Source organism: Galleria mellonella, unplaced genomic scaffold, assembly GCF_026898425.1.
Source record: "Galleria mellonella isolate WM207_F2 unplaced genomic scaffold, CSIRO_AGI_GalMel_v1 utg312, whole genome shotgun sequence".
NCBI classification, from domain to species: domain Eukaryota; kingdom Metazoa; phylum Arthropoda; class Insecta; order Lepidoptera; family Pyralidae; genus Galleria; species Galleria mellonella.
Genome location: NW_026442074.1, coordinates 2,089,849 through 2,102,595, shown reverse-complemented (window position 1 = coordinate 2,102,595; position 12,747 = coordinate 2,089,849). Strand labels below are relative to the sequence as shown.

Sequence of the window (12,747 nt, the reverse complement as noted above, 5' to 3'; positions counted from 1 at the left end):
GACCTGCTTCATCTTCACCTATCATCCTTCACTGGTGCCCCGCCGGTGTATACCAATAGCGCGGGTAGGGTTACCATTCCATTATCACCCATAAAAAAAAAATCGTGGGTAGGTTGACGGTAACTAGTATGTGACATTGGTATGCAAGGCGACATTGAATTTGTGATACAGACTCATTGCGCAAGTTTAGACCATATTTTCATTCTAATATTTACATATAAAATCTTAATTAGTACGCCAAGTGCCTCCATCACACCGACTTAGGCACTTTCACATTTTTTATTTTTTGTTTCTTTATTTACTTAATCCTTGTCGAGATATCTCTTTTTGTGAATTATATGCATACGGTCCACCTGATGGTTTTATAAATGGTATGGTAACTCCGCCTGCGCTATCAGTATACACTGGCGGGGTACCAGTGAGAGATGACAGATGAGGATGAAAACGGGTCAGTTAGTCTATCCTGATGGATTCAACTAGAATTAAACGCAGTGGTTTCCAGGGGGAACCACGTGGAGGTCGACCTGATAGGGTGTATTGCTAGTAATGGGGCTATTTGACCCCATTATTAATAATTCCTTTTACCCCGACCCGATGGTAGCGGTTACTATAACCTATAAAGATTTTTTTAATAGGCGAAAATGAAGGGGTAAGTGCGCGTGTAGTCTGCCCACGTGGTGTATATTGCTAGCAATAGGACTATTAGACCCTACTTTTAACAATCTCTTTACCCCCGAACTATAGAGGTTACATTATACCCCATCTTTACGGTACAGTTAGTTTATTTAGTTAATTATACATTAGTTGACTGGGAGAGAATGCTTTTAGCATTAAGTCCGCCATGTACACATATTTGTACTAATGAATAAATAAATAAATAAATTAGTAATACCTAAGTAAGAATTTCAGTAAATTTTTAATAACTAGATTATCTAACAGTGAAGATTCATTAGCCACTTTTTGTGCGTAATTAGGTATTTTCTGCGATATCGACGTCTCCGAGCTAATTTTGTTAATTTTATTTTGCTGTAGGATTTTCATAATTTTTATATATTTTTTATTGCACTTGTAAATTACATTATTAATGCATTTATAAATATTGTGAGCAACGGTGGACTTATCTCTGAGAGACATCTCTTCCAGTCAACCCAATGCAGTTAGAAAACATGTTGTTAGCGGATAGCTGAAGCGCCACAACTATTAATATTTAGTGTACATAAACAAATATACAGTTAAATAAAATATTAAGATAAAATATAAAAAATATATACTTAATAAAATATTACATAAATACATATACTATAAATAAACATAATATCTACCTACTTATACAATGGATGTTAAAATAAATGAATATACTACCTACAATAGAAATTTAGTTCAATGATTTTAAGGTTTGACAGTTCAATTATAAAAATGAAAAATTAGGATTATGACTCGAACGAAAGAAAATGTAACTTTAACCTTTTCTTGAAAGAGGTAATTTAGGGGCTCTCTTGTATGTGGGAAGGGAGTTTGAACAAAATCTTAAATTGTGACCCTATTGGATTTGTTATTATTTATACAATGAACAAATAAAACAATTATTTTATTACAACTTTTTATTTAAAATAAACATAAACAATGCGCAAATTAGTAAACTAATATTTGCCACATTACAAGTTAGACTTTGTCGCAAGCAGACTCTGGTAATTAGACAAGTAAATAAACTTCTAAACATCTGTTAGAAAAATGTACATAAATAACAAAGTGGTTATTATGCCTTATACTGACTAACAAAAATGCTTCCTTAACAATATCTAATTAGAAAAAAAAAATATAGTGGCACTGAAAAACTTATGTCGTCTCACGATACAAAAATGTATGTAAAAACTTACTTTTAAATTGTGCAGTGATTAAGGCACAAAATATAGGCATGCTAGACAATAAAAAAAAAGAAATAATTTAAAATAAATATCATAGACAAAAAATATAAACAACCAAACATTTTATTATGATAACTATCATAATCTCAGGCGATAGTAATATTTGATTTTAGATTTTTTTTAAAAAAGAACAGTACTGCATTTAAGTGTAAGTAGGTACTAATGTAAATGCAATTTGTTTCATGCATTTACTAGTGGTTTGGATTCAATACTGATGAATAATACATGGAATAATAAAATCAAAGCAGCCGCTTTCTACGAGATAAGCAATAAGCATAATATCACTTAGTTTAAACATTTCGTACTGTTTTAACAACATAATAATAAACTATTTGAATGTTTTTAACAGGCTTAGAAGTAATATCTATATGAAGCTATTAACAAAGTAGTAAGATTAAAAATTGTAAAGAAATTAAACTATGTGAACAATTTTGACATATAACAAACGCTTTCTTAATAAATAATTGACAATGTGTCACGTTATAAAATGTAAATTGTTCCATCTAATTTCTATAAAAATGTCTCGCTACGACCATACGAAACAAGATATGCAGTGTGACCCATAAATAATATTGATCGTATCTAATCCCCGTGAATATGCTACAAATACGTATAAAAAGTATCTACTGATTCACATTTCAATTAAGGCATTCGTCGGATATGACTTGAAGGCACAAAATCTCTAAAGGAAAAATTAGTCAAACCTCCAGTCATACAATTACACAAAATTCACTGCAAATACCTGACTAATATAATGCGAACGATTCACATTACGAACGATCGAAACGAATCTATTCAAGCACCATTTGCCGCTACCTACAATATAAAACTTCCATCAATAATTCTAAACCCATACCATTTTTAATATTGTTTTTAAAAACATTATTTAATACTAAGAGTACATCTATACGATAATTAATAATAAATATGTTACAATAAAACTTTATTGTATGTATACGTCTATTATTGCCATTTTTATAAAAAAAAAAAGCAGCTACGACTAGGCTGCCAGAGACACTTAGATATAGTGAATATTTTTAGTAAATGGTAGATAGGTATATACAAATTTTTATCAATTACATCAGAAAACACTCGACCGTCGTTATAGCGATTCGAGATGTGAGGATTATGCACGCTAATCGGATTTTATCTTATGTACCTATTTACAATTCATACAAGATCGAGAAAAAAGGCCTTGAAATCTATCACATTAAGTTGAATACTTAACAGGCAATAGCCAACGTAATAATTTAATTAAATTAAAATATGTAACAGCGCGTACTGTACATTCCAGACGAATGGAATTAAGTAGCCGTTGTATTATGCGAATTACTGTTGTATTTATTCGAGTGTATACGCTCATCTCCGCTCAAATGAACATATAACGTGGGCGTATTCCACACCGGCGATGCACGACCTCACAGCATAATTAATTATGCTCGATTCTCGAGCAATCTCGCTGCTGTAGCACCCCTGACAACTAGATCATGCGTTGTATTAATTACAACAGGGGTTTAAATTTTTTTTTTTTACTTAAAACTAGCACAAAGAAATAATCACGTACAGCAAGAGTCCCGAAACTAAACTGTGGCACTCAGAAAAATGGAAGTATTATAAACCTGAGCATCATCAAGACATGTTGTTTATCCCGACCCTTTTACTAGCGGGGGTCGCGTCCAGGACCCTTTCGTTTGCTTTATCCTCTTCCCTGAAATGGATCCTTGTAATCACTATATCCCCTGTACTGAGGGTCTGTGATCCAACCTCCGACTTCTTGGTTTCATTGAGATCATTGCACTTAACATCTTCAAAATTGGTATTATGGCATCTGCAACTACAATTCTTTCTGTCAGCATCACCCATGTTCAAAATTTGACTGAGATTGGACCAATCTTTGTTTTTGAGCAATGGCAGTGTTTGTTCCATAGTTTGTGAGAATTTGTCCTCCAATTCTCCACTGAGCGGCGCCACAGCAGATAGAATTGCTTCAAGACGATTTATTTTTTCAACTTTATCCATGTTAGTGTCTGACAATATTTCATCCATCATCTGCATTGACTCAGTGAGGCTTGGAGGTTGTGTTGAGTGTGGAGACGAAATTGGATCTGAAGGATTAGATTCTAAACTGGCCATCTCATTTTCTCTCTCATCATCATCAGAATCTGAATCTTTGTCTTGCCCTATTGCCTCCAATTTTTCTAATTTTTTAGATATTTTGTGACAACCTTTTAGTTTTTCTTTTTCTTCCTCTGTAAGTTCCAAATATCTCAACAATCTTATTTCTCTGTTACTTAAGACTATATTTTTAGTTGTTTCTGCCAATTTTTGTTTTAGTTCTCCCACTTCTGTATTGATTTTTCTTTGTCTCTTACGTAATTTCACCTCTGTTGGTTGAATATGCATAAATACTTGTTCATTACTTAATTCCTCAAATAACTGTTGATTATCTGGCTTAATATTGCTCGACATATATGCATATATTGCAGGATTGACTAAGGAAAGAACATCTGAAGCTGCATAAATAATCATATCCTTTGTTAATGGCCTCCGTGCCCAATAACGCTGGTCTCTGCGATATACATTTTTCAACTGCTCCTTCATCGGGTTCATCGGAGCATTATATAATTCACACATGGCATTGAGACTCAGATTTTTAACTTTATAAACAGGTACACCTTGCTGCTGTAATTGCAACACAGCATGAGCAGCTTGAGTATCAAAAACATTCTTTAAAGTGATCTCAAATTGATTATGTAAATTAACTGAGTCATTTCTACAGTCATGTATGATTTTAACTACATTTTCACTCTCTAATAAGTCCTTGATTTTGCCTTCTATAACCATACCAGGACAAGCCATGATGTCTAATATGTACACTTCACCATTCATGGTAGCAATTTGACACAGAGTCAGAATTCCTTTCAAGCCAAGATTTATTCCTTCACAGTCAAAGGAAACAATATTCTTTGAATTTCGTTTTGGATTCATAATACTATCAATTAGTGTAGAACACTCTCTAACATTAGCTATGACAGTTGTGCACTGAAGAACTTTTTGGCGCCATGCATCTCCCATTAGATTGTTGCGTAGGCTTGGTGTGCCATTCATTTCTTCTGAACTGCGAGCGTTCAAGTGATTGTTCACTCTATCTCTAACCATGTTCTCTGCTAAGTTTTTAATGACAATAGAATTAATCCTCTGCTTAAGCGTTTGATTTGCTATATTTGCTTGAGGACCACGGGGAGATTCTACAGGACTGAGTATTCTATTGGCTGGGCTTTTATGACCATCTGAAGGTGTAGGGCTCACTACAATAGGCGGAGCTGGTGATGCAGGTTTCTCATCAACCACAGGCTTTGGTGCATCAGTCTTTGCTTTGGATTTTGCATTTAGATACATTACTGGAATTTTTGGTTTACTAATTAATGTGACAAGATTTGATTGGACATGGAAGCTATCAGAAAATAGCTTTAGAAAAGCGCTTAAGTCAGCTGGAGACTTGAACATCTGATACCAGTATTCTTGTGGGAAGCGTGATACAATTAAATGAAACAGTTGATCGACCATTACAGGTCCCTTGGCCTCTATACATTGAGCGACATAGTCTAACAACTGTTGGGCAGTATCTGTATTTATATTGGCAACAGGTAAATTGTGAAACTGCTCAGAATTACTATGTGTGTTACCTCTCCTGTGGTTCTCACTGACTAGAACGACGTTGTCTTCGGTGATTTGGAATGTGTCGGGATGCTTCATGAGGAACTCTTTGAACTCCTTGATGCGCTGTCCCGAAATATGGCGCACCTGCGGCGATGCCTGGCTGCGGTGCCCGAGAAGACTCTTGATTGGCACCTCTGTACCTTCGCCATATTGCACCATCTTGCTCGCGAAGTATTCCTTCGCCTCCTCGATATAGTCGTTATTGGACGATGCGCCAGCCCCACTTTGATGCTTCTGGAATGTGTTGATATCAACATAGTCCCCGTCTATGTTGAACAACGCCGGGTACTGGGCCAGGAACTTCTTCAGTCCCGACTGCGACCCGCCAGCGATCTGCCGCATCTCCTTAGTGAACCCCTTGGCACCAAACTGGCAGGAAAGATCGTGCAACGTACGCGGCTCGCCTTTGTCGAGCAGGCGTTCCACGAAAAACAACAGAGTGAGGTTTCTGGCAAGCTCATATTCCATTGATTCCATTTCCCTGCAGTTGGTGCCAATGTGATTATCTTACACTATTTTTTCCTACGTATATGTGTCACCCACAACACCATGAAATTTTTCTTTTCTTTACGGACCACAACCAAAGAGAATAGAAGAAAAAGTATAGTAAAGTGTTACCATAATTATACTATTAAATTACCTGAAATAATATCATATTTTAGCTGTCACAGAAATAGATTAAAATAGATATGCAATTTGACATTATATTTGTTTATTACATTAAATTAAATTACGTAATTTTGATATCGATATATGAAGTTAGGTTAAATATTGTACTTTTACATATTTTATAAAAGAGAGTTGTAAAATATACATTAAAGAATATATTCCTAACTTATAGTGTAGTAAATTAAATTATTAATTTTATTATAAATATTGTACTCAACTGAAAAATAAAACATCAATTAATATATTTTAACAATTTTATAGAGGAATGATGTTTAAATGGCAATATAAAATCATAAATTATTCAAACATATTTTTTAATTTCCCATGTTTCGTTTTACGCATTTTACTATTCCAAATATTACCAAAAAGGGAATGTAGTATTTTTAAATAAAAAAACATATATATTCTTTAAAATACGAGGATAATATACAAATGCATTTCATATATTAATAAAATTATCTAGATTAGATATAGAACGCAGTGATTACTTCCTCTGTGGTTAGATAGGTATGTTATTAAAATTCTGTCATGTTCTTAATATGAGAATAAAGATAAGTGAGTATTAATACATGTATTAGAATACTTGTATATGTAATATGTAGATAATTTTACAGGTATGGAAGAGAAATAGTTTGATAAGTAGGAAATTAAAATAACACTATCTGCTGACATTGACAAATTGGGCTCTAAAATTTTTTTTAAAATGTGACTGACAGTGACATTGACATTTTTGCTTGATTTCTTTTGCTTGGCTTATATACATTTTACATTAAATTAATTGTAATTGTCGTTTTTGAAATTACGAATAGAAGCATAAATGAATTTACGGTATCAGTTGATAACAACATTTACTGTAAATTTATAATTTCTCCTTTTTAAATTCTTAATCGTTGCAATAATACAATCACAATGGTGAGTAAATTAATTACAGTCACGACCGTGTTTACGCCCTTTTCTCATAGTAAAATAGTTTATTTCGTTCCAAATTAAAATTATTTTTATATATATTTAAGAATTATTTTTTAATCAAACGATGAGTCTAAGGAAGCGAAATGCATATTTCAGTTGGTACTCGTCCTAGGCGATTTACACATTCCACATCGGTGTAGTAGCCTGCCGCCTAAGTTCAAGAAGCTATTATTGCCTGGAAGGATTCAGCACATACTATGTACCGGTAATTTATGCACTAAGGAGTCGTATGACTACTTAAAAACCTTAGCTAGTGATGTGCATGTCGTACGAGGCGATTTTGATGAGGTTAGTTGTCTCTATTTACTTTTTTTTTATAAGTCGTTTTTCTCGCACGTCTTACTAACTTTTTCTCATATCTATTAATATACCCATTTTCTTTTGTGTAAAGTAATTGGATATGGTATCTCTGTTTTATTTAGTCCTCTCACCTTGCAAAGCCATCCAAGCCAGTATTGATTGATGTAGAATAAAAATAGCAGTATATATATCATCATTTACTTACCCTTATATCGCTATGGATCAAAATGTTTCCCTTTAGGCATATCATCTTTCACATTATCTCACATATGTCTATTATCTACAATCTGTAAGGATAAGTACTTATTTATCCATTCCCAATTTATCCTTCGTCTTTATAATTGTTAAATTATCAAATTAAAGTGAAATTACTGGGTATTACCAGAAGGAGACTTTGTTCCCGTTTTGTGTTTTTACATTGTTTTGTGGATACCCACATTGTAAATATTGCATTATGACAAATGTAATTTATTTTATAAGCAGTTTCTTATCTGCATAGAAAAATGTTAGCTTCAATTATCACAAAGTGAAAATGGTAGCAATCTGTATATAATTACTAGCTGTAACTCATGGCCTGTGTGAATCAGTACATAAAGTTTTCTATATGCTAAATTGAGATATAACCTACCTGTGTATAAAATGTTATTCAAATCTGTTTAGTAGTTTTTGCCATACATCTATCCTTCCATCTTAATAAACTTATGAAATTATAACAATAATATAATAAGAAATATTTTTATTCAAGTAAACTTAGATTTAAGCATTTTTTAATAGTAATTTTTCTTTACCTCCCATTTGGAATACAATTTCAGCCAACAAGAATAGACAAGAAACTCAGCTATTGCATTTTTCAAACATTTAATTATATAAATAATGAATTTGTGTCAATACAATTTGTGGGAATAACATTCGATTCCTCAGGAATGACAACATTAGGGAGGTATCCTGGGCAAAACAGTATACTCTGTTATGTCCATGGTACTGCTCATGTCTGTAGGTGAGCGGCTTGTTTGCCATTCTAAGTTGCATAAAAAAAATACAAAAAATAATAGGATTATTATTTTCTCAGTAATATTATGATTAATCTTTTTTTAATCAACAGCATTTGCTGGCATATCCTTCAATGTTTAGGAAATTAGTATGGAATGTAGATTAATATTTGATTTTTTTGTAGAAATAATAAAATAGTTTAAATTATTTTAATTTTCAGAACTCAACATATCCAGAACAAAAAGTTATTACAGTTGGCCAGTTTCGAATTGGTCTGATCCACGGCCACCAGGTGGTACCATGGGGCGATGAAGAGTCCCTAGCACTAGTACAGCGGCAACTTGACGTGGATATATTGATATCAGGACACACACACCGTTTTGAAGCTTACGAACATGAAAATAAGTTCTATATTAATCCAGGATCAGCGACCGGTGCCTACAGCCCATTGTACAGGTATGTCTTTTTTTATGGCATTGTTAATGGCAAATGTCAGGCCCACCTGATGGTTAGCAATTACCACTGTTTATGAATGCCTGCAATACAGGGGCATTATTTTCTCATTGCTGATCCAGAAGAAACCTCTACCCTATTTTAAAGAACTTCATGCTGTAGTCTCTTTGGAAAATCTCGACAGGGCATCAGTGTCTTATAATATACTGCCTATTTTAAAACCAATTTTAAAAAAGAGGTTCTCAAACTTGGTGGTAATTTTGTGTGTATCTTAGTATTTTTACTAATATTGAACTCATTTTAATAAGTCTTCTTGCAATGGACATATAAAACAATTATAGCACCATGTTTTAGTCATATCATAAGAATAAATATTATCCAGTTAATTAATAAACAAACATATACATTTTTATAATTATAATATTGAAAAAAAATGAGTATGTTATACTAGTTTTTTTTTATACAACTTAGAATGGTAAACAAGTTGATGGTCCACCTGATGGAAAGTGGTAACCACCAACTATAGACATGAGCAGTACCATGGACATAACAGAGTATACTGTTTCGCCCATAATACTCCCCATACGTTGCCATTCCTGAGGACTGAGGTCACGATAGAAACACGAATGGGACAGAGGTACCCAAGCAATCGACTTTTGTACAAAGTCTCCCTCTGGTAGTATATATATTATATGTTTTTATTATTAAGCGTTATAATGGCTACAATAATTGATTAATATTTATTTATTATTACCTGCAACTTTGTCTAAGTGAGTGGCAAGTATTATTTTCAGTGATATAAAGGGTAGTCTAGTTTCTTCTCCATATCAATATGCCAAAGTTCATTACAATTTGTTGGGCAGATAAAAAATTCAGTGGTAATAAACAAATTCACTCTCACATAATATTAATAATGATGTTCTACGTTTACAGGACAGCAACGCCATCTTTCGTTTTAATGGACATTCAGAGTTCGACAGTAGTGACATATGTGTACAAACTACTGGGAGACGAGGTCAAGGTCGAAAGGATCGAGTTTAAGAAGGCACAATAAATTATATGGCATTTATTATAAGGATTAACACTATTGTAACAAATGTAAAGAGGTCCATAAACATGTATTGTCTGATAATCTTATAACAAAAAATCGATTGTATTCACGTACAATAATCTTTCGAATAGTTTATTTAATAATATGTTTTTTTTATGATGGGTGAAAATGATATGGTAACCCTGCCTGCGCTAACGGGATACGCTGGCGGAGCACTAGTGAAGGGTGATAGATGAGAATGTAAACAGGCCAGTTAGCCCATCATGATGAATTCATCAGGAATTAACCATGATAGTTTCCAGGGAGAAACACGAAGAGGTCGACCTGGTTGGGTATATTACTAGCAATAGGATTCTCAAGCTCCATTACTAACAATCCCTTTCCCCCCAATAATATGTATTGAATCGATAGCATGCATCTGAAGTTTTACCCAGTTAATAAATTGATGATGATAATGATTCTAGCAATACTATCATTTACATTTATTTATTTATTTACAACAAACATGGTAAGTGTATCGATGTTACAATAAGTATAAGTCCTCATATTTCGCCATTAATAGCTAGTTTCAAATAATATCGGTGATTAATCAATAGTAACTTTTCAGTGCTTGCTATATATCAATTATAATTCTAAATAATAATAAATCAAATAGGTAAATATTGTTAAAAATATACAAAAGTTTTAAAAAAAAGAATATATTCCATTAATTGTTAATAATCAATTGTATTTTACTATCATATCTAAGTCTTGAATAGTAACGTCATTATTATTAAATCAACTAATTTATTATTACTATAGTAATAATAATTTCTCTTTATTGCGCAAAATAGAGATGTATACAAGGAGTATTTATACAGAATGTGCATATACAAAAGGCCTTATCGCTAAAAGCAATCTCTTACAGACAATCTGGCATAAATCGTTATAGTCGTAGAATACTGACGGATCTGACAAATATTACATATAAAGGATCCGTCAGTATTCTACGACTATGACGAAATAATTGTTAAGTACAGAGAGAAAGTAGATGGAGAAAGATTATTTGTGGTCTCAATCGATTAATAATTGATCCTGTTTGATTATTAGACAATACAATAGTTCATCATGTGGTTTGAGATGAGTAGTATATATTTGTATTGCTGCTTCTAGAACAGAAAAACTACACAGTTTATTTTCCAAGTGGCAATACATACCTGCTTGGCTCACGCTGCTTGACCGTGTATGGAGCCTGTAACGAATTGGGTATAAAAGGATAAACCCCAGCAATCATATTTATGAAATTAAACAACTTTCATTCTTGACATACTTAAAATGAAATGTATGTATATAAATGAACTGAACGCGTGTTTGAAATGATTTATATTTAATGCCAATCTGAATTCCAGCTTAATCAGCTGTTCAGTTTGGCTTTTTAAAACTACATTCCAAAATATACAATAAATCTAAATTAATATATTGGTAATGAAGTCTCCCTAGAGGGAAACAATAAAATAAAACAAAAGCACGCAAAAAATCAAAACCGAAAAAAAAACAGAAAATAAAACGAAATAAAAAGTATACATTATTTTGTTTCGGTTTGAAGAAAGTTGTTCTGTTTCATAAATATTGTGACGGGGTTTCCTTTTGTATACTACAAACGGTAAACTTGTATATTATAAATGATAGGACAGGTATATTTTGTTCTATGGGACCTATTCCAACCCTGATTCTAGAATGATGTGCCGAATCGGGCGTTTGATATCTTGGTTTTCGTTAAAAAGAATCTTAAATAAGCTCGAATAAGTTTATTTTGAATATTTAAGCTTATTTTTAACGTTGTTTAAATGACAAAAGGGATCAAACTTTTTCTAAATAAGAAGGAAAAATAATAATAATATTTATTTATTATTATTATTTGAAAACCACAACTAATCGATTCCTATACTCGCGTACCGTGTATCCGATTTCTTTATATTGAGTATTCGAGTACCCTAGTACCTATAAGTTAGGTCGATTCAAGCATTTAGATGTTTTAATCGGCATAATTCGGCACATCACTAACTAATGGCAAGCGGATCGAACGAACGTATTTATGAGATAGAACGAGGCAGCAACATCAGAAGTCTTGCTATATGAAATTGAAATTGAAATGTCATGCATGCACCAACGAAAACGTATCTATCGATATACATATTCGATTATCGCTTGTCTAGAGGGTCTGGATTCCCATTTTTTTTCTTTTTTTTTTTTAATTATAGAGACTGTCCTATTTATTGATTGTTATAATTTTACATTAATTAAATTTTATGTAAATAATGTATGTATTTTTCTTTATTAAAACTTGAAGTGATGCCCATTGCAAGTACGCCTTTGATATATACATTGCTCTACCTGACGTCTATGCTGTTATGTCTCCGTGTACCGTTATTTCATTATCATACGCATAGACTTTTTTTTTTAAATGGATGATAATGGAATAGTAACCGCACCCGCGCTATCGGTATACACCGGCGGGGCACCAGTGAAGGATGATAGGTGAGGATAAAGCAGGTCAGTTAGCCCATCGTGACAAATTCAACAAGAATTGTTCACGATGGTTTCCAGGGGGAACCACGTGGAGGTCGACCTAATAAGGCATATTGCTAGCAATAGGGCTGTCAAACTCCATTGCTAACAATCCTTTTCCCC

The 12,747-nt window shown here is 32.9% G+C and overlaps 2 protein-coding genes across 2 annotated transcripts; one reads left to right on the top strand and one right to left on the bottom strand.

Moving 5' to 3' along the window:
• Nucleotides 1-2,905: 2,905 nt before the first annotated feature.
• LOC113514669 (egalitarian protein homolog) lies at nt 2,906-6,241 on the bottom strand. The gene has a single exon (XM_026898767.3). The coding sequence runs from the start codon at nt 6,120-6,122 to the stop codon at nt 3,555-3,557; it is 2,568 nt and encodes an 855-aa protein (XP_026754568.1). The 5' UTR covers nt 6,123-6,241; the 3' UTR covers nt 2,906-3,554.
• Nucleotides 6,242-7,035: 794 nt separating this feature from the next.
• Nucleotides 7,036-12,375, top strand: LOC113514670 (vacuolar protein sorting-associated protein 29). Its single transcript, XM_026898768.3, has 4 exons — nt 7,036-7,226; nt 7,380-7,571; nt 8,794-9,029; nt 9,960-12,375. Exons 1-4 carry the CDS (start codon nt 7,224-7,226, stop codon nt 10,078-10,080), a joined length of 552 nt encoding a protein of 183 aa, XP_026754569.1. The 5' UTR covers nt 7,036-7,223; the 3' UTR covers nt 10,081-12,375.
• Nucleotides 12,376-12,747: the final 372 nt, after the last annotated feature.

Bases quoted from the DNA above. Each gene is read 5' to 3' on its own strand.
- LOC113514669 (XM_026898767.3), bottom strand. From the start codon at position 6,122: ATGGAATCAATGGAATATGAGCTTGCCAGAAACCTCACTCTGTTGTTT.
- LOC113514670 (XM_026898768.3), top strand. The intron at 7,572-8,793 runs GTTAGTTGTCTC...TTTAATTTTCAG, and splicing joins TACGAGGCGATTTTGATGAG to AACTCAACATATCCAGAACA. The intron at 9,030-9,959 runs GTATGTCTTTTT...CTACGTTTACAG, and splicing joins GCCTACAGCCCATTGTACAG to GACAGCAACGCCATCTTTCG.